Raw genomic sequence first — 22,701 nt, 5'->3', positions numbered from 1 at the left:
GACTCACAGAACGGATTCTTTTCGTCTTGCGAGGCACCACTGTACCGTATTTTTCGCTCTATAAGACGCACCAGACCACAAGACGCATCTAGTTTTTGGAGGAGGAAAACAAGAAAAAAAATATTCTGAATCTCAGAAGCCAGAACAGCAAGAGGGATCTCTGCTCAGCGAAAGCAGCGATCCCTCTTGCTGTTCTGGCTTCTGGGATAGCTGCGCAGCCTGCATTCGCTCCATAAGACGCACACACATTTCCCCTTACTTTTTAGGAGGGAAAAAGTGAGTCTTATACAGCAAAAAATACGGTAAATTGCTCCTGTTCATTTTGGAGGGGAGTTTTACTTTGGTCTGCTGAAACCGTGGTGCTGCTAGACAGTCCTTTATTGTTGCCTCCCCCTAATGCAAATAATAGTCTCCCCCCCCCCCACTTTCTGGGCATTTTCCTGGTCCTCGTTTCAAGCACTTCATCTCAGATAAGTCTTTCGACAGGAGGAAGCGCGGCTCCAAAAAATTATCGAGAGAGAACTGACCCGTTGTACGAACTTGTTCTCTCCTCCTCGAATCCTTGCCAACTTCCAACACGCAAATGCCTGAGCCGGCCAAGGAGATTCCCCAATTAATAGAAAGTTTCCTGCCGGCTGCTACAGAACTCTGTCCCAGCATGATCTGGCAGTGATGGGAGGAGGAAGAAAAAGCGCCTGCGATTCCAGGCAGGATTGTGAATAGAGAGAGAGAGAGAGAGAGAGAGACAGGCAGATGGACCAAACACGCCTGTTTATTTTGGCCATAGCTCAGCAGCAGAACATCTGCTTGGCATGTAGAAGGTACCCTCTTCAAGCCCCAGCAGCATCTCCTGGCAGGACGTGTTTCAGAAATGACAGGGGGGGGCACATCTTTAAAGTTGTTTCAGTGTTACAAATATTATCCCTGACTGCATCCTTTCGACTTGACAGCTCAGGGAAGATATAGTCATACCTCGGGTTAAAGACGCTTCTGGTTGAGCATCTTCAGGTTGCGTCCCGCGACAACCCGGAAGTAACGGAACGGGTTACTTCCGGGTTTCGCCGCTCACACAGACGCCCAAAATGACGTCATGCACATGCGCAGGAGCGGCTAATCACGACCTGCAAGGCGCAAGTTGCGTACGGGGCTCCAGAACGGATCCCGTTCGCACCCAGAGTTACCACTGTACAGTTATACCTCAGGTTACAGACTCTTCGGGTTGTGCGATTTCGGGTTGTGCACCGCACCGAACCCGGAAGTACTGGAACGTGTTACTTCTGGGTTTCGGAGCTTGCGCAGAAGCGCTAAATCACGCTTTGCGCATGCGCAGATGCGCAAATCGCAACCCGCGCATGCGCAGGTGCGGCGTTGCAGGCGCTGCGGGTTGGGAACGTGCTTCCTGCATGGATCATGTTTGCAAGCCGAGGGTCCACTGCACCGAGCTTTATAAATTCATAGAAAATCCATACTTTAACCAACGCTCCATTTTAACCCTTAAAGAAAGGTGACTTTGGGCTCCACCTTCCTCCATGAACCAAGAAGCAGGAAGTCCCGTAGGCGGCAGGAACAGGGCATCCCGCCATAATTCCCCAAGTGTGAGAGCACATACAGGGGCCCCCACCCAGGGAGTGACCAGGGGGGCAACACTAGACATCCGCGGAAGCAGTTGAGCAAGTCAGGTGTTCTGAAAGCCGATCTCCAGACAAGTCCTGAGGGCAAGGAGATGTCAAGAGTTTTATTGTTTTTTGGGTGATGGGGACTTAAGAGGTGTTTGGAAAGGTGTCTGATAAAGGGGCCTAATGTTGAACTTGTGTAACCCTTGTATACCCCTCCCCATTTGTGACATGCCAGTGATGCAGCGATGATGTCTCAGTGATGCTGCTCGCAGTGTATTCTGGGGGAAAGAGGGAAGTTTTAAAAGTCGGTGTCACCCCATGCTCGAGGTTCTTACTCCTGTGGGCAGGGGCGTCTTCCCTGGGGAGAACATTCCAGACGGGGAGCCGCCACAGAGAAGGCCCGTTCTCATGTTGCCACCCTCCAGACCTCTCAAGGAGGCGGCACATGTAGGGGTGCCTCAGGAAATGATCTCAGGGTCCAGGTAGGTTCATACCTTGAGCTGTTGCGGTCCTGAGCCACATCAAGCAACATTAACCATGCGATCTGAAGGACCTCGTAAGAACCTGCCCAAGCTCTGGGATCTTCAGGGGAGACCCTACTCTCCGTCCAGCCTGGTGGGGACACAGAAGAGGGCCTTCTCGGTGGCTGCTCCCAGACAACTTTGGAAATCCCTTCCTAAAGAAGCTAGGAGGGGTCCCTCCTTGTTGTGCTTTCAACAGCAGGTGAAAACTTTATTGCTCCAACAGGCCTTTGGGAACAGTATTTTTTTTAAAAAGGGAAAGGCTCTTGAAAGCGATGGTTTACCCAGTAGTAATGTATGGAAGTGAGAGCTGGACCATGAAGAAGGCTGATCGCCGAAGAATTGATGCTTTTGAATTATGGTGCTGGAGGAGACTCTTGAGAGTCCCGTGGACTGCAAGAAGATCAAACCTCTCCATTCTGAAGGAAATCAGCCCTGAGTGCTCACGGGAAGGACAGATCCTGAAGCTGAGGCTCCAAGACTTTGGCCACCTCATGAGAAGAGAAGACTCCCTGGAAAAGACCCTGATGTTGGGAAAGATGGAGGGCACAAGGAGAAGGGGACGATAGAGGATGAGATGGTGGGACAGTGTTCTCAAAGCTACCAGCATGAGTTGGACCAAACTGCGGGAGGCAGTGGAAGACAGGAGGGCCTGGCGTGCTCTGGTCCAGGGGGTCACGAAGAGTCGGACACGACTAAACGACTAAACAACAGCAGCTGCTTTTTGTATATGTATTTTAATAGATTAGTTTTTACATTTGTTTAGTTGCTTTCTTAATGATTATTATTATTTTTTTATGAGGACACGGGTGGCGCTGTGGGTTAAAGCCTCAGTGCCTAGGACTTGCCGATCGAAAGGTCGGCGGTTCGAATCCCCGCGGCGGGGTGCGCTCCCATCGTTCAGTCCCAGCGCCTGCCAACCTAGCAGTTCGAAAGCACCTTCGGGTGCAAGTAGATAAATAGGGACCGCTTACCAGGGGGAAGGTAAACGGCGTTCCGTGTGTGGCTCTGGCTCGCCAGAGCAGCGATGTCACGCTGGCCACGTGACCCGGAAGTGTCTGCGGACAGCGCTGGCTCCCGGCCTCTTGAGTGAGATGGCCGCACTGTTGGTTAAAGCAGAGTTCCGTGCCCAGCGGAAGGATGAGGAGTACGTGCTGCATACTCTTGGTTGCTTTATTTACAGTTCAAAGCAGTTATATTACAGAAAGACATCTTGCCTCTGCCGGAGCAGAAAAGCATCCTCTCTCCTCGACAGCTTGGAGAGAAACAACACAGTGAAAAACAGGAAACCAGTGTACGTCACATCCAGTCTCCCTTTCCCGTGAGAAACTCCAACAGTACAGTACAGACTGTGGAATGTAAACACCTGTCTCGTGACAAGCCCTTTCGCTGCACAGTGAAGGAAAACAGAAACCAACATCCTCCCCCTTTCTGTGAACATCACTGGGCAGCGTGTTCGTACAATATCAGTACAAACCCAACTTCTGCACATAGGTACAGTGTTGATCCCTTGATACAATCTTGGATAATACATCAGCAGGAATTTTATTACCTGGCATATAGGACACCGTTACGAGTCCCTTCTGAATACATTCCCTAGCATGCTGCAATTTTAATTGCAAGTGCTTCGTGCTTTGCTTACAACCTTCAGACTTCAGCAAAGCCAAACATGCTTTGTTGTCCTGGTAAACCTGGATTGGACATTTGACAGGAATTTTCATATCTTTGCACAATTGTATCAACCATTCACAATCCTTAAGTGAATAAGACAGTGCATTCAGTTCAGCTTCACAAGTACTTAAGCTAACTGTTGTTTGCTTCTTGCATGACCAATCAAACAGACCCTGATTGTACATGTAGCAAACTCCAGACGTACTTTTCCTGTCTTCAGTGTCACTTCCAAAACTTGCATCTGCAAATATCTCAAGACCACCAGACTTCTGATTGTTAAATCTCAGTCTGTAATGCATAGTGCCTTTCAAATACCGCGCTATGCGTTTCAGAGCTTTCCAATCCTTGACACTAGGATTGTTGACTTGTCTGCTTAGCAAATTACAGCTAACAGCAATGTCTGGTCTTGAACATCTGGCAATGAAGTTTAGCTTGCCTAGCACACTTCTGTACAGTGTAGAGTCAGAAAATGCTTCTCCAGTGTCATCTACCTGATAACCTGTTGTCATCGGTGTGTCTACAGGGTTAGCATCCATCAGGTTTAGTTTGCTTAACACATCAGCAATTTTCCGTGACTGGTGTACTAGAATGTTACCATCTTGATCTCTTTCTATTTCCAGAGATAGGTAGTTGTTTACCTCACCAAGATCTTTCATGTCAAAGTGCTCTTTCAGTTGAGCTAGGGCGTTATTGTACATTGCGACATCTTTCCAAAAGAATAATAAATCATCAACATAAAACAAACAGTACAGTTTCTTTTGCCCCTCCTCTTTGACAAATACACATGGATCAGCTTTCCCTTGCTGAAAACCTAGAGAAAACAATACTTCAGTGAGTTTTGTGTGCCAACACCGTGCACTTTGTTTGAGACCATAAAGGGATTTCTTCAGAGCACAAACAAATCCCTGTTTTACCTGTACGCCATCAGGTGGAAGCATATAAAGTGATTCATCCAGAGATCCGTACAGAAAAGCTGTATTAATATCATGGTGACTAATGTGTAGATTTTCCTCTGCAGCTAGCTTGAGCATAAGCCTAATGCTTTCATACCTCACTGTGGGTGAGTAGGTCTCGTGATAGTCTTCACCTGGTACTTGTGCAAAACCTCTGGCTACCAATCTGGCTTTGTGTCTGACTATCTTGCCATTTTGATCAGTCTTCGCTTTGAAGACCCATTTGCTTCCAAGCAGTTTCATTCCTGGAACTACTGGAACTAGCTCCCATGTTTTGTTCCTTTCCAAGGAATCAAGCTCAGCCTTCATGGCATTTAACCATGGTTCAGCTTCCTTTGAATCCAAACCCTGGATTTCTTGGAAACTTGAAGGTTCAAATACCTTCTTGGAGCTTTTAACAGCTGTTACTGCTATCGTAGCAAATTCATCAGCAAATCTCTTTGGAGGTTTGCCTTTTGTGGCTCTCTGTGACCTACGAATTAGCCTTAAGTCTTCAACACTCTCCTCTTCCTTCTTAGGAGAAAAGCGACCTATTGTGAACAATGGTTCTTCCAATTCTTGATCAGAGCTTTCAGAGGGTCGCATAGAGGCTTTCGCACTCTTGAAATCCTCTGAATCACCCGATTCAGTTTCAGATTCAGACTCAGAACCTTCATCAGTGGGTGTGGGTTGTTGTGGTTGCTTCTGACTATCCTCAGTCTCATCACTGTCATCAGGATAACATTGGAAAATTCCCACATTCTCCCCCCACTTTGCATTGTATTCAACACTTCTCGTGAGCTTAATTGTCTTAGAGTCAGTCATCATTATTCTGTAAGACCCTTTCTGATAACCTAGAAAGATACCATGCAATCCACGCTTGTCTAACTTTGAATTTTGTGGTGAATGAACCCACATGTCAGAACCAAAAATTTTCATGTGTTTGATGTATGGCTTCTTGCCAAACATCTTCTCATAGGGGGTACAACCAATCGCTGAAGATAACCTGCGATTGTAACTGTAAACAAAACACGAGAGAGATTCGGCCCAATAACTCTCTGGAAGATTGGCATCATGCAGCAAGGTTTTTAACCCTTGAAGCAATGTCTGATTTGCCCGTTCCGCAAGTCCATTCTGCCATGGCGAGCGAGGACTAGACAAATCGTGTTGAATTCCTTTCTCAGTCAGAAAAGCTTCAAACTGCTGAGAAGTGAATTCTCCCCCGCGATCACTGAAAAGAGTCTTTATCTTCTTACCATGCACATTTTCCAACCAAGCACAGAATTCCTTGAACCTAGGAAAAGCCTCTGATTTCTGCTTGAGATTGTACACAAAAATATATCTAGAAAATGCGTCAATGAGAACCATGAAGTACCTATTTCCACCCAAAGAGGGCGCTAGTGGTCCAACTAAATCAGCATGAATAATCTGGTATGGTTCCGTAGCTTGCCTACTAGACACCTTACCTTTCGCAGCCATTTTCACCTTGTTTGCTGCGCATGCTTTGCACTTCATGTGGTACCTGCAGGGTCTAATAGTCATACCTTCAACCAAGGCAGGCATTTTAGATACTGCCTCAAAATGCAAATGACCAAATTTTCGATGAAAATCATGAATACATCCTGCATGCAAACTTTTGTTAGAACCTGCAATGCAACAAGTGTCATCCTGCACAACATCATCATAATACAAAACAAACAAACGATCAACATATTCAGCATGCAATTCATAGTCATTTTTCTTTGTGATGATGCACTTTTTGTTCTTGAAGGAAACGTCAATGTTCCGCTCATTCAGTTGTCCAACGCTGAGCAGATTATGTTTGGCGTCTGGCACGTAAAGGACATTCTGTATCGATAAGTCCAAACTGTGAAGAACAACAGTTCCGTAGCCTTTACTGGGAATAGTGTGGTCATCCGCCTGGTGAATCGCACCTTCCTGCGGTGTAAAAGACACAAAAAGTCTCTTATCGTTGCACATGTGGTGGGTCGCCGCCGAATCAACAACGAAGAAAGATCTAGACGTCTTCTGGACCTCTGCAACCTTTGGAGTGAAGCGTGAAACCATAGCCTCTGGAAAGTTGAGTCCTCTCTGTTGCAGCTCATGTCTCAGATTTTGCATCTCCATCAGATGTAAACGCACATCTCCACCTTCAGCAAGAGCCATATTATGCAGCTTGTTAAAGTAAAACATAGTAGATCCAGCTTCTGTCCTTAAGTGAGCCTCTCTCAAAGAATCCCAAATTTCTCTGGCTGAGGTCTTATCACGCAATAGACAGAGCTCTTCTGGGGATACTATCAATGTAAGTGTTCCCCGTGCTTTGGAATCCTTAACTTTCCATGCATCTGTAACTGGAGCTGGGGGGGTTTCTGTAATGACCTCAAACAAACCCTCTTTCCGCAGAATTGCCTCTGCATACAAAACCCAGTCGGCATAATTTTTCTTGTTGAGCTTAGGAATCCCACAAGCATCCTGAAGGGCCATCATGACTCTGGCATTAGCCTTCAGCGTCATATATGCTGCTTTAAATCTTGCTGCGTCACTGCTGCACCTGCTTTATTCCAAAAGCGCACTTAAAAGTTACTTTCGATTTCCCCAGCATAGTAACTTGAGCCTGGGAGCCATTTTCCTATTCCCGGCAAAACGGCTTTAACAGTTCAAAGTCCAGCCATAAAGCCATTAACTAGAAGCTGGCAGGCTGCCCGGAGCAGTAGCAACATACCTCATCAATCATGTTTATGCGCAGAGCAGATTCCAATCCGATCTGTCCCTCTGCATTCCGATCCTTTGCCGGCACTCCGATTCGACTTCTGGGCCCATAACCACGTGTTGGTTAAAGCAGAGTTCCGTGCCCAGCGGAAGGATGAGGAGTACGTGCTGCATACTCTTGGTTGCTTTATTTACAGTTCAAAGCAGTTATATTACAGAAAGACATCTTGCCTCTGCCGGAGCAGAAAAGCATCCTCTCTCCTCGACAGCTTGGAGAGAAACAACACAGTGAAAAACAGGAAACCAGTGTACGTCACATCCAGTCTCCCTTTCCCGTGAGAAACTCCAACAGTACAGTACAGACTGTGGAATGTAAACACCTGTCTCGTGACAAGCCCTTTCGCTGCACAGTGAAGGAAAACAGAAACCAACACGCACAACCCTAGAGTCTGGCAAGACTGGCCCGTACGGGCAGGGGTACCTTTACCTTTACCCTTAATGATTTTTATATGTTTTTATATGTTTTTAGCTTTCTGTATTTATATATATATATATATATATATATATATATATATATATATATGCTTTCGTAGATTTTCACGGGTACAGGAATGCAGGTTTTGGTGTCCTCGGGTGTCTTCCCGTGTAAAAGTTGGGGTGTCTAGGCGACGTTTCGACGAGGTCTCACTCGTCATCTTCAGGCTGGTGCTTTCGGCTTCTTGTTACTGGAACAGAGCAGGATCTTAGTGTTTGAGTTCCTATAAATACTGTTGAGGAGGTGTGGTGTATAGCCTCCAATGTTCTGGGCAGAGAGGAGGTTCCCAGGCTAGTGTGCCTTTTCTTCTTTTGTTCCTTAATTACTTGAGGGATATCTTGAGTGATTTCTTGAGTGATTTCCTGAATCCCACTTAGGTGGGTCATTAGGTGTGGATTAGTTGCTAAAGCCTTCGTGTCTTGAACTCTTGAACTTTGTGAAGAGTTTTTCTGAGAAGATGGCTGTACTGCACTTGGTTGTGCTCTGGCTTGGCTTCGTGTATGGTGACGACACATCCCGCTTGCCAGACATCTGGAAATTAGCCCTCCCCACAAAATCTGACACCAGATCCAGAGGCACACAGAACGCCATCACCAATCAACCACACCAGACCCAAACCCAGACCCTCTCCACAGATAAATTACAGACACCATCCAGTAGCCAAACCAGGGTGGCACCTCCGGATGCTGCACCCCCCTGCAATCCCTACACAGATCTGGCTGGCACAGGCCACAAAACCACAGCTCGCCCCTATACACGAAGCCAAGCCAGAGCACAACCAAGTGCAGTACAGCCATCTTCTCAGAAAAACTCTTCACAAAGTTCAAGAGTTCAAGACACGAAGGCTTTAGCAACTAATCCACACCTAATGACCCACCTAAGTGGGATTCAGGAAATCACTCAAGAAATCACTCAAGATATCCCTCAAGTAATTAAGGAACAAAAGAAGAAAAGGCACACTAGCCTGGGAACCTCCTCTCTGCCCAGAACATTGGAGGCTATACACCACACCTCCTCAACAGTATTTATAGGAACTCAAACACTAAGATCCTGCTCTGTTCCAGTAACAAGAAGCCGAAAGCACCAGCCTGAAGATGACGAGTGAGACCTCGTCGAAACGTCGCCTAGACACCCCAACTTTTACACGGGAAGACACCCGAGGACACCAAAACCTGCATATATATATATATATATATATTTAAAAATGGATGTATGGTTTGTATTAATTGTTGACAGGTGCCTGTTGACGGAATCTGCACAGGACGCAAACCTCGTCATCATTACAGACAGGGCAGGGGACTTTTGCTCCGCAAGAAGCTCAACAGCCAAGCAAAAGACAACTGGCAGCTCATGTTCAGCAGGAAAATGGGAAATGCTGGAATCCGTGATTGGCGTTCATGGCTGCTGTTGGGTTTTATCATATTGGGAGGGGAAACTTGCAATATTGATTGTCACTCCACAGAAGTTGAGCGTGCAAAATATCATGAGCAGATATATTCAGCCCAGGGCGACGAACAGGCCAACGATAAAGGAATTAAAACATTTTCAGCATGGTTCCATAGAATCATAGAGTTGGAAGAGACCACAAGGGCCATCGAGTCCAACCCCCTGCCAAGCAGGAAACACCATCAGAGCACTCCTGGCATATGGTTGTCAAGCCTCTGCTTAAAGACCTCCAAAGAAGGAGACTCCACCACACTCCTTGGCAGCAAATTCCACTGTCGAGCAGCTCTTACTGTCAGGAAGTTCTTCCTAATGTTTAGGTGGAATCTTCTTTCTTGTAGTTTGGATCCATTGCTCCGTGTCCGCTTCTCTGGAGCAGCAGAACACAACCTTTCTCCCTCCTCCAGTGTGGATGCACACCAGGAAAGATCTCAGCTTAGAAGAATAGTTGGAAGAGGAAGGTGAAAAGACAGCTGAGATGGAGCCTGCCTAATACAGTGGTACCTCGGCTTAAGCACTTAATTCGTTCCGGAGGTCTGTTCTTAACCTGAAACTGTTCTTAACCTGAAGCACCACTTTAGTTAATGGGGCCTCCTGCTGCTGCCACGCCACTGGAGTACGATTTCTGTTCTCATCCTGAAGCAAAGTTCTTAACCTGAAGCACTATTTCTGGGTTAGCGGAGTCTGTAACCTGAAGCGTATATAACCTAAAACATATGTAACCTGAGGTACCACTGTATCCACGGAGAGGGAATTCCAAACACTCGAGGCTTGGCTCCTACGTTGGGAGGCTCTCGGCTGCCCAGCAGTGTGATCGATTAGGTGCATAATAGGTGAGGCGACCTTTTAGGAACACGCACATACTGTCTGCCTTGCATGACAGGGATGAATCATAGCTGCCAATAATTCATCAAAGTTGGGAAGGGAGCAGGGTATTGCATCGCACCGTATGCAAAGCAAACAAACAATAAATAATAATAATAATAAGAGAGCTTTTGGGAAAAGGTGTTCAGTGGGCTACAAAAGCTCTTTTAAATAAGATGCCCCTATGCCCCAAAGTGGGACGTGGGTGGCGCTGTGGGTTAAACCACAGAGCCTAGGACTTGCCGATCAGAAGGTCGGCGGTTCGAATCCCCACGACGGGGTGAGCTCCCGTTGCTTGGTCCCTGCCTCTGCCAACCTAGCAGTTCAAAAGCACTTCAAGGTGCAAAGAAATAAATAGGTACCGCTCTGGCGGGAAGGTAGACGGCGTTTCTGTGCGCTGCTCTGGTTCACCATAAGCGGCTTTGTAATGCTGGCCACATGACCCGGAAGCTGTACGCCAGCTCCCTCAGCCAATAAAGCAAGATGAATGCCGCAACCCCAGAGTCGGTCCCGACTGGACCTAATGGTCAGGGGTCCCTTTACCTTTTTATGCCCCAAAGTATGCATTTCTAAACATCTTTTATCCTAAAACGTTATTTAATCCCCTGTCTTGGAGCTGATAGCTGCGCCGTGAAATCTGGAGAGGAAATCAAAATCCGAAGGGTGAGCTCTGTTCCAGAAAGCCCAGAAAGTGCGGCTCACACTGGGATTTGCAGGGAACAGGTTCCTCAGGCATCCCTGCTAAGAACTCCCAACTTCCTAACCGTTCCCAGCACCGCCCACAGGCCCCGAAAACACTGATGCGTTGCTAGCGACATTCTGGACGGCTTTATTTCTGCCCTCGTGGGAGAAATAAAGGCCAGCTTCCCTATCCTTAGGAAGGAAACGGCAGCACACGCAAGCCCACCACCTGATAAGCACTGCAGAAATGAGCTGTTCGTATCATGGGACTAGCCTTCCACAGTGATGGGGAGCCCGTGAGCCAGCAGTTTCTCTCCCTCCTCTCTCCAGCTGAGTCTCCTCTTTCACAACTTGAACGCTGCATCACCCACATTCAGACAGAGCATCCCACAGAACCCACCTTGGGATCCTTTGCAGGACAGGTAGACAGAATTCTTTCCTGAGCATCATAAACAAACAAACAAACTTTTATTTATATCCCACCCTCTCCAGGCTCAGGACGGCTAACATCAGATATATAACACTGGTATAAAAATCAAACAATAATTACCTCTTTAAAACAGGTCAAAATCAAATTAAAATCTAATCAGATGGCTTTCCGTAGGGTATGGGTTGGGAACAGTGAGTGCTCGTCGGCCCAACTGTATACAGTGGTACCTCGGGTTACATACGCTTTAGGTTACAGACTCCGCCAACCCAGAAATAGTACCTCGAGTTAAGAACTTTGCTTCAGGATGAGAACAGAAATCGCGTGGCAGCGGCGCAGTGGCAGCGGGAGGCCGCATTAGCTAAAGTGGTGCTTCAGGTTAAGAACAGACCTCCAGAACGAATTAAGTTCTTAACCCGAGGTAGCACTGTACGCTGATCTTACATGGGCCTGTGAGAATGCTGGGAGGCCTCTTTTATATTAGTTCTTAAACAAAAATAAAAGGGGAGTCAGGCTGAGCCCTGACCAAAGGCCTGGCAGAACAACTCCATCTTGCAGGCACTGCGGAAAGATGTCAAATCCCGCAGGACCCTGATCTCTTTTGGTAGAGCGTTTCACCAGGCCAGGGCCAAGGCCGAAAAGGCCCTGGCCCTGGTCGAGGCCAGCCTAGAAGCCCGCAATCTCCAAGGTGTTATTATTTGCAGACCGTAAGGTCCTCCATGGGGCATACTAGAAGAGGCAGTCCTGTAGGTATGAGGATCCTAGGCCGTATAGGGCTTTAAAGGTCAAAACCAGGCCCTTAAACCTGATCCTGTACTCCACTGGGAGCCAGTGCAGCTGGTATAGCACTGGATGAATGTGATCCCGCGGCGAAGACCCCATAAGGTGTCTCGCTGCAGCATTCTGCACCCGCTGGAGTTTCTGGGTCAGTTTCAAGGGCAGCAATGGACCAGCCCCTTACTCCCATCTCAAATCCCGGATCAATGCTCCGCTTGTTAAACAACCACCTCTTCCCTAATACAATTTTTTTTTAAATAGTATCCAGCTCCAGATCACAAGTACAGTCATACCTTGGGTTACGAACACTTCAGGTTGCGCATTTTCGCGTTGTGGATTGCGCCAAACCCGGAAGTACCAGAACAGGTTACTTCTGGGTTTTGGGACTCGCGCATGCGCAGAAGCACCAAAATGACGTCACACACATGCACAGAAGTGCCAAATTGCGTCGTGCAGATCCCACATGGATCACGTTCGTAACCCGAGGTATGGCTGTACGGGATCTGACATTGCTTGCACCCAGAAAAAATGTTTTTAAAATGCCCTTCTGTTCAGCATTCATTAGCCTGAAGCGATGAGGTCATCTCCTGGACTTGGACTGGCCGTAAAAAATGGATTGGGGGAAAAATCATCCACAAACAGGGATGCAAGGAGCGAGGGAGTTTTCAGCCTGCGAAGCAAGTGAGTTAAAAAGCACAGGAGGGGTAGTTTTATTACCGAGTTAGTTATCTTGAGGATACATCCACAGGTGAGAATGATGTACAGGTAGAGTTAAAAGAAAACGGTGCCTCTGAGCACATTCCGAGCCTAAGGATTTGTTTCCAGGGTCAGAGTATAGCCCTGTCAGTCAAATGCCCACTCTTCCTGGCTAGTTGTTTTCCTATAGGTTACTTTATTGTCACTGCCCTTAGTGGGGGCCAGTAACCTTAGCAAAAGATTTACCAGTAGATCCCAGTCTACCTTCTCCTGCTGTATGGGGAGAACAGTAGTATGCTAGTCAAGTTCAACGAGCTTAAAAAACACATTCGACACACTGAGTTTCTGTCTGCATTTCACAGATCACGTCAATGGAGGTCAATGGATCGGAAACACAACATATTCTTTTATAGACACAGCCCCCTCCGCAAAATGCATTTTTTTAAACATAAACAGGACTGCGAGAAGCCTCTGCCCCAAGGAGCTTACAAACCTACAGTTTGACAGCAGGGGAACAAATGAGGGAGGGGAGGGCAGGAGAGGGGAGGGATGAATGTTAGAAAATGAAGTTGTATGTACTTAATGACTTCCTTTCACCTGTGGCAAGGCCCGGAGCAGGGCTTAGAGCGGTTCAAAGAAAAAGAGGGTTTGGAAGACAGTGGAGGAGAACATACAGAGGTAACTACACACAAACCACATATTTAAAGCACATGACTTCTCCCAAATAATTCTGGGAACCGTAGTTCACCCTTCACAGAGCTACAATTCCCAGCAGCGCTAAGGAACTACAGTTCCCAGGATTATTTCTGGGGATGCACAGTGCAGCCAAAAATCTGTTTCTTCATCCTGCGAAGCCTGAGCTCACAATCAAAGACGAACTCATGGTTCAGAGGCCCACAGGTCTTCCACAGGGGTGGAAGCGATTCATCTCAATCGCCCTGTCCTGTCCCAGGCTGCCCTCAACTCAGGAAGTGAGCTCAGAAATGGCGCAGACTCCACAATGACCAAAAGGGAAAAAAGGAAAGGGAAAGGTACAGGGCTTTCAGAAAAGCCAGTGTTTTATTCCAAGCACAGCGTTCAAGCGGCAACAGCAGCAGAGAGATTTATACCGGTGCAATTTGCAAAAACTCAGCTTTAGCTAGCTGGGGTTTACCCGTCAGCTTCAAACGCACTGCAAATATTCTTATCCTTCCAGAAAGCACTAGGAAAATAGGAAGCTGCGAAGCAGCTTGGAAAACAATGGCGTTTAGGTACAACTCCCAAGGTCAGGAAAACGCTGCCACACATTAACTAGGCTTTCTCTCTCTCTCTCTCTCTTTTTTGGAGAGGAGGTGACTTCAGTCCGCAGCTAACTTGTTATCCAAACAGAAGCTGACTGTCAGCAGCAAACCAGCCCCTAGCAGCTCGCAGCAAGCCTTGGCCATTCATTCGTGGGGCCGGGGAATATGACCAAGGTTGGGCGGCTGCAATCCTTCTAAACATCACCCTTTGGTTGAGCACATGCTTTCCCTGCCAGAAGTCACAGGTGCAATCTCACGGGATCTCAATCACAGAACTGCAGAGTTGGAAGGGACCCCTGAATGTCATCTAGCCCACCCCCCTGCATTGCAGTTGCTAAGGAAGATCTTTGCCCAAGACCATGGAGAGCAGCTGCCAGTCAGAGCAGCCAGTATACTCATCCCAGTGCCTTTTCTTTTTCTGCTACAACGTCTTTTAGATTGCAAGCCCAAGTGCTGGGACTGCCATATCGCTAACACTTGTAAGGAACTCTTTCTGGCTGAAGAATATTTTTTAAAAAACCAAGCACCACTCTAAATAAATGCATAATAATGGCAAGTTAGGTAGCCCAATGGTCTCTAATGAAATGTAAGTCAGAGGCATAGAACAAAACATCACCAATCCGGTTCTGAACACTCCACTAGAAATGCAGCCTCTTTGTCTGAATTCATTCCGTGCTTCCCGGCTAATTCAAAACATGATTTCTCTTCATTAGGTCGGGAGTCACACCTTTCTCCCACCCTCTCTCTTTTTAACCTTAGTCTCTCTTACTTACACAGCCAAAAGACAGCTGCCCAAACAGAAGCAGAAAGCTCAAACTCACTTCCACGGGGTGAGCCTTTTAAACCCCATCAGGAAAGTCTGGTCCTATCTGGGCATAACGGTGATGCTTCAATGAAAAAAGAACGAGCAGTTTTCAAGGCAGCCCCACCGGTCCCCTCCTTTATATTTCCCTCCTGCCAAGACGCACAAGAGGATTTAAAAATAATAATACTTGTTCAGATTACCCATGGAGATATCGAGCATCGAGGCCTCACTTTCTCAGCCACCTTCCTATTTTACAGATGGGACACAAGTCTGGAAAATAGAAATACTACAGCTTAGCACTGGAATAATGCTTCTGGGCGTTCAAAGAGATCCTCATTCTCCCTTGGTAATCCTTACAAACAATCCTGTAAGGTGGATCACTGTTGCTATCCCGAGGCTGAGGATGAAAAAAGGGTTGAGAGTAGGAATTGGTGTTCCGTCCAAGACTGGTGTGTATAGGACTGTAGCCTATCTAGCAATAAACCCCCCATGAACTAACTCAAAGGAACTGGCTTCTGAGTAAACATGAATAGGACTGCACTGCTAATGATCTCATGGCTAACAGTGCAATCCTAACCATGCATATGCAGAAGTAAATCCTATTGACTTCCATGGGGCTTAATCTCAGATCAATGGGTTTCAGATTGTGACCTAGAATGGGATTTGAAGGGGAGGGGGCTCTTTAGCTGGAGCTAAAGTCCCAGCGAATCCCTGGCTGCATTGGATGTGAAACAGAACCTCGCAGGCTCAAGTTCAGCCCTTCACTCAAGGTACCACAACGGTTCATTTACAGCATCCTCTTAACTTTCTGAGAGGTAGGGAAGGAAAACTTTCAAAACTCCTAGGCGCTTGCATCAGATTTTAGGTGCTGGCGACCAGCCCCAGAAACATCTAAGGTGCAAAGTGCAGAAAGCAGCCTTTACCCATGTTCCAAAAGAGGTCTGAATCAGCAATATTACGTGCGTAAAAGGGGACGAAAATCGCATGACATCCAAGTGCCGCACAAATTGGTTTCCTTAAGGCTAAGGCATTCCTTTCTCCTGTGCCAAGCCAGTATTCCCATAGCGGATCCCAACCCCTCCCTCTGAAGGTCTGGATGCAGCAACAGTTCACACCTTCTGCTTGTCATTCTCTCTTCTTTGAGGAGGATCTTTTAGCCTCAGTGCCTCAGGTATCCTGACACAGACCCCATCAGCAACCTTAAGAAGCACCTTCTCTCCCTCTTCAACCTGTGCACATTTTGCATACTAACATTCTCATCACACCAAAAAGAAAAGAGAAAAAAATAGAGAACAGCTTCTTCAGCACAAGCGCTGTGTGTCGAAAACCTTCCCTGCCTCCTGTCCACAACTCAGTTAGGTCAAAATATTTCAGCTCGTTTTAGTACACTCAAGGCAATAGGAATACGAAAGTTTGAGATTAATGCAGCTTTAGCTAAAGCTGCCTATAAGCAGAGTATCAGTTGCTCCAGTCAGTACTGAGACCAATTCCCCAGCAAGACTTGGCAGACATGAAACCTCCCAACCTTATATCCTTATTTTCATTTCTTAAAATAATAATTCCCCATTTCAGGCACTCTGAAAAGTACTAGGACCGTCAAGATGAAGACAGCTGCCCTGCAAGATCATCAAAAAGGAATTTGTCATTGGTCTCGCTGCTAAGATCCCAGCAAACCCTAGCCGTAAAGTAACAAGCAGAAACCATCCTGCCATCATCACACACAAGTCATGCAAATCCCACACATCATGCAAAACAGGATTTTTTTGTTCATGTGGTTTGCACTGAAGGCGAGAGAAGCATCCCTGTTTGACTTTTCTCATGCCCTGAGGGATCACCACCTTGACCTAAGCAAGAACACATTTGTTAGGAAACAATCATGTCAGACTGGTGTGGCTTTGCCTGGCTAATTCAATGCAAAGATTATCAGGGCTCCGTTAAGCCTAAGGTTTTCAGATGCTTGGGAGGGGAAAACGCAAACTCAAATCCAGACAACACCACATCTTCCCTTTCAAGTAATTAATCCAGAATAAACATGATCGGCATCATCGACAACGGTCTCTCAACCCAGTTCAGGACCACCGGAACCACTCAAGACATATGAGCACATCAAGACGATTAATCCAAGCTTTCATTTCACTTTGCCTGCCTCCCAAAAGGATGGCTAAAGTGAGATAAGAGGCAACTATGAACCGTGAGCAAGCACCCATCTAGGCATTTCATCCCCACCTCTTTTTGCCCCCAAACCAGACCTTTCAAGGGGAACGAAAGGGGTGCCCCTATTCCTTTTTTAAAACTTCCCCACCAAAAATTTTAAATAAATAAGAAATACCCCCCTTTTTTGAAAAGGTATTTGCAAAAGACTTCCCCACCACACACAAAACTCAGAAGGAAAAACATCCCCCCTCTTTCCATTGACTCTTAAAAATTCTTATACGCCACAAAAGTTACTTAGGGTGCATTTTTCGCCACCTCCCTCCCACCCCACCCCTCCTAACTCCCAAAGGTTGCAATGAATCGCTCCCACCAGAACCCCCAAAAAGAGGTGAACGGGGGGGGGGGAGAGGTGGTGGAAGTCATACCCCACTTTTCCTCTCCCCTTTTGCAAGATCACTCGCACCCCCCAACTCCCCACCCCAGATCATGCCCTTCCCTGCCCAAAGGACAACTCACCTTTGGGTCCCGCGTTCTTCCTTCTCCACTTGACCATTGAACGGCAGGAGTTGGGGGGGTGAGGGGGGGTGGCTCCAGAAAAGGAAAGAGGCTGGCTTGGTGGGTTTTTCCTCCCCCTTTTCCTTGCAGGGGGGGTCTGCAAAAATAAAATGAGGGGGGGCAGTGTGCCCAGGGGTGTGTGCCAAGCCCTGCAAGCCCCCAGCCCCAGCTCCCCCTGGCGCCCCCCAAGGAAGAGAAGGGGGAAAAACCCCTCCCACTCCTCCCTGCTCCCCTCTGAGCTCAATCAGACCAGACTGGCTGCCTTTGTCTGTCTGACAAGCGCCATGTTGATATCAACATCCAAGCTCCCACCTGCCGCCGCGGGGAGGCCCTGGGATTTGTAGTCCTCCTTCCCCAAGGGGGCCGGCGCAGGCCGGGCGGGTGGGGACTACGACTCCCGGCGGCCCCCGCGCGCCGCGCCAATGAGGCGGCAGGAGACGGGAGAGCGAGGAGCAGGTTGGCGTCGGGGTGAAACGCAGCCAGGAGGGGACTACGGTTCCCGGCATGCTCTTCGGCCGGCTGCCCATGACTTCATTGGGGACAGAATGAGGAGGGCACCATAGGGAGACTACATATCCCAGCGTGCTTTGCGGGGGGAGAGGCCTAGGCCGGGGAAGGGGCCGGTCCTCTGCAAATAACAGCCGGGTGAAGCATGAAGCTGGTGAGTTGGGGAGGCTGGTGGGGAGGCGGGGGACCGGCATGAGGGGGACACACACGCGCCCTGCAGCCCTGCGAGGTGGACCTCGGCTCCCCTGAGGGTGGGGAGATTTAATCTGGAGGCTATTATTATCCATATATAGAAGAAAGAGCCTCATTTCTTCCTTGGAGGCCACCTGACAGGGATGCTATGGCTGAGGGGTGCCACAGGGTTCTGTCTTGGGCCCAGTCTTATTCAACATCTTTATCAACGACTTGGAGGATGGACTCAAGGGCATCCTGATCAAATTTGCAGATGACACCAAACTGGGAGGGGTGGCTAACACCCCAGAAGACAGGATCACACTTCAAAACGACCTTGACAGATTAGAGAACTGGGCCAAAACAAACAAGATGAATTTTAACAGGGAGAAATGTAAAGTATTGCACTTGGGCAAAAAAAGAGAGAGGCACAAATACAAGATGGGTGACACCTGGCTTGAGGGCAGTACATGTGAAAAGGATCTAGGAGTCTTGGTTGACCACAAACTTGACATGAGCCAACAGTGTGACGCGGCAGCTAAAAAAGCCAATGCAATTCTGGGCTGCATCAATAGGAGTATAGCATCTAGATCAAGGGAAGTAATAGTGCCACTGTATTCTGCTCTGGTCAGACCTCACCTGGAGTACTGTGTCCAGTTCTGGGCACCACAGTTCAAGAAGGACACTGACAAACTGGAACGTGTCCAGAGGAGGGCAACCAAAATGGTCAAAGGCCTGGAAACGATGCCTTATGAGGAACAGCTAAGGGAGCTGGGCATGTTTAGCCTGGAGAAGAGGAGGTTAAGCGGTGATATGATAGCCATGTTCAAATATATCAAAGGATGTCACATAGAGGAGGGAGAAAGGTTGTTTTCTGCTGCTCCAGAGAAGCGGACATGGAGCAATGGATCCAAACTACAAGAAAGAAGATTCCACCTAAACATTAGGAAGAACTTCCTGACAGTAAGAGCTGTCCGACAGTGGAATTTGCTGCCAAGGAGTGTGGTGGAGTCTCCTTCTTTGGAGGTCTTTAAGCAGAGGCTTGACAACCATATGTCAGGAGTGCTCTGATGGTGTTTCCTGCTTGCCAGGGGGTTGGACTCGATGGCCCTAGTGGTCTCTTCCAACTCTATGATTCTATGAGAATCTTGCAGCTTTCCTATAAAGAAGGGGGAATCTCTGGATTTATGAGCCTCAGGTTTTATAGTAGCTGCACTATTTCCAAAGAAATCACCATTTTAGTGTCCGTCGCATATTGTTCTTGTCATGTGTGAATACGGATGGTCATAAATTCAAACGCAAGTATTTCATGCAAAACACGAGCAGCTTGTGGAACTCCCTGCTACAAGATGGCATTAAAGCAGAAATGCGGGCCCTCCTGATGTTGACTTCCCAACTCCCATCGTCCACAGCCAGCACTGGCAATGGCCAGGGATTATGGGAATTGCAGTCTCCCAAAATCTGGAGATCCACATTTTCCCCATTACCTGCTTTAAGGGAAGGTTAGGCAAATTTGTAAAGGACAACAGGACCAGTGGTACATCTGCAGAGGGGAAATCACAATACATTGGTACCTCGGGTTACAGACGCTTCAGGTTACAGATGCTTCAGGTTACAGACTCCGCTGACCGAGAAATAGTACCTCGGGTTAAGAACTTTGCTTCAGGATGAGAACAGAAATCGCACAGCAGCGGTGTGGCGGCAGCGGGAGGCCCCATTAGCTAAAGTGGTGCTTCAGGTTAAGAACAGTTTCAGGTTAAGAACGGACCTCCGGAACGAATTAAGTACTTAACCTGAGGTACCACTGTATCTCAGTGGAACCTCCACATTGGGAGCAGTCTACCTCCGAGAATTTGGTGTTGGAGACAAGCAGTAGGAGAGCTGTTGGCCATCTGTCCTCCTTGAGGGCTTTCCAGAAGAGTTGGCCGCTATTAGGAGCAGGTTGCTAGGCTAGATGGACCCTGACTTAGTGATGTGAGGTGAGAATATTCTGCAGAGAATAGTCTCAAGAATGAGAAATTCTCCGGAGAATATTCTGCACAAACTGTAAATTCTAATGTAAGAACCAGTTTTACAAACCACATTTTAAAAATCTGGTAAAGAATAAGTCAAGCTGTGATATTGCCAGTGCAAGTAATGAATAATGATTGATTGATTTATTAATCCAGTTACCTTACTGGGCATTCTGTCATTCACCACTGGCAGTTCTGAAAAGTGAGCTACAGAAAAGTTATTATTAATTTTTTTAGTTTTAAAAATGCTATTCATTTAATTTGATGAACATTTGAATTCATATGTATTTCAATTATATGTAATAGCCTTTTTTCTATTTTGGTGTGACCTTATTCTTAGCAGTTCTATACCCTTGGCCATATAGTGTAGTTGTTGTTTTTTACAGAAAGTAGCTTTAATATGGTTAGTGGCAGACTTAGTGATTAACATGAGTCATTCATGTTGAAGTTTTGATTTCAAGTTTGGTGCAAAAAATCAAAGAATGTGAATTCACTGCATTGCCCCATTGAATAAAAGTATCTGTACAGTTTTTGGTTGCCATCTGAACAAGTTTGCCCATGAATAAACATGTATATTAACTAATTATATCATTTTCAATGCGTTAAAATTATATCATTTTCAATGCATTAAAATGAATATTCTCCTATTTTAAATGAAAATTCTCTAATATTCTCAATTAATCGAAAATATGCTCAGTAATATTCTCCCAAAGGTTATTCTCGAGAATTTAACATCACTACCCTGAGTTTGATCCGGGAAGATGCATCTTTTTATTTAAGCCATTGCAGGAGACATTGGGGAAGAGAGCTATTTTAAAATCGCATGTACTTTCTCACTTTAAGTAAAGCTAATTTAATTCTCACATGTGAAAGCACCTTGCCTCTCCACCAGAAACAAACCAGATGAACAGCCATTGCTTCCACAAGGAACCCCTGGTGTAATAATACATACTCATAGTCCAAAATCCAACGGAGAACTTCACATCTGAGGGTTCCTTACAGCATAGATTTAACGTTGAAAGGGGGTTGGACCACGGCCCTTTCCAACCCCTACAATTCTGTGATATTATCATGATCATTAAAATGCTTTAAAATGTCTAGGGGCTTTGCAAAAAGTAAACTGCAGCACAAATCATTCCCCACGGGTTTACAATCTTAAACACACAGGAGGAGGAGGAGGAGAGAGGGTTTTCTCCCCCCCCCCCTTTCATAATGTTTGAACCCCTCAAGTCTGGGGGGAACCCCGGGCAATTTAATTGCAAGAGAGTCAGGATAGCACCTGGAGGTTCCTCATCCCTGGTGTGAATTTTACTCTCTATTTAATGGCAGCAACAGATTTGCAAAGGAGGAAACCCTATCAAGACATGGGTGGCGCTGTGGGTTAAACTACAGAGCCTAGGGCTTGCTGATTGGAAGGTTGGCGGTTTGAATCCCTGCTATGGATTGAGCTCCCGTTGCTCGGTCCCTGCTCCTGCCAACCTAGCAGTTCGAAAGCACGTCAAAGTTCAAGTAGATAAATAGGTCATCACTCTGGCGGGAAGGTAAACGGCGTTTTCGTGTGCTGCTCTGGTTCGCCAGAAGCGGCTTAGTCATGCTGGCCACATGTACGCTGGCTCCTGCGACCAATAAAGCCAGATGAGCGCCGCAACCCCAGAGTCGACCACGACTGGACCTAACGGTCAGGGGTCCCTTTACCTTTACAGACGTATCAAACATGGTGAGGTTTATTTCAGAGTAAGCAGGCATAGGATGATGTGTGAATTGTGTGTAGTTTGTGTCATGCCCCCTTTCCTATTATTTCTCTCTGTGTGTGATTATTGTGTATTTCTGCTATATGGTCGTTCATAAATGCCGTATGTAATTCTTGTTTTAAATTGAAAGTCCAAACCATAGAACTTGAGAAAATGAAACGATTTTTTTTATTTTAAAAAAACGTGTGTTCTGCCCAGTATAGAATGTTTGCTGCCTTATCCTGGAGTGATTTCACCAGCAAGGGGCTTAGGGCTTGTTGCCATCGTTCTCTTTGCCTTGACTCTCACCGTGTTTGCATTTTGATTTTTCTCCCTCGCGCACAAATGCACCCATGTTTGCATATTCTGATTTCATACGTTTGGTATTAGTTGATTCTCAAAGAGCTCTCTGGTAACGTACTTAAGGGAATAAGCCAGCCTTCTTTGCTTTGGACTTGGCACGGTCAGCGATCGAGATCTCCTCTCATATCGAGAGTTCCCTCTTTTCCATCTTGGGCGATGGGTAATGCTTTTCCGCTTAGCGTCAACCTATGTTCCCGTCAATACCTCTTAAGTGGTTGCATGAACCTGCCTCTTCTGCAAGGTTGTCCCCAG

The 22,701-nt window shown here is 46.9% G+C and overlaps 2 protein-coding genes across 9 annotated transcripts in view; one reads left to right on the top strand and one right to left on the bottom strand.

Annotated features, from left to right (window-relative positions):
* Window positions 1-17,999, bottom strand: part of HMBOX1 (homeobox containing 1) — a 129,246-nt gene extending 111,247 nt beyond the window's left edge. For 6 of the 8 annotated variants that reach the window (XM_083432709.1, XM_083432714.1, XM_083432712.1 and 3 more), the window contains exon 1: window positions 17,628-17,998. The gene's annotated coding sequence lies outside the window, so the exon portion shown is untranslated. Of the gene's footprint in view, window positions 1-15,157; window positions 15,180-17,627 lie in introns of those variants that run through there. The other 2 variants (XM_083432710.1, XM_083432711.1) reach the window with 2 other exon arrangements.
* A 168-nt stretch (window positions 18,000-18,167) lies between these two features.
* INTS9 (integrator complex subunit 9) overlaps window positions 18,168-22,701 on the top strand; it is a 74,009-nt gene continuing 69,475 nt past the window's right edge. Inside the window, exon 1 of the mRNA XM_083432620.1 lies at window positions 18,168-18,327. Within this exon, the coding sequence (XP_083288746.1) occupies window positions 18,319-18,327 (9 nt within the window). The 5' untranslated portion in view covers window positions 18,168-18,318. The remainder of the gene's footprint in view (window positions 18,328-22,701) is intronic.

Source organism: Podarcis tiliguerta (assembly GCF_965153285.1).
Source record: "Podarcis tiliguerta genome assembly, chromosome: 3".
NCBI classification, from domain to species: Eukaryota; Metazoa; Chordata; class Lepidosauria; order Squamata; family Lacertidae; genus Podarcis; species Podarcis tiliguerta.
Note: the sequence above shows the minus strand (reverse complement) of the source record. Positions and strands in the feature narration are given on the sequence as shown.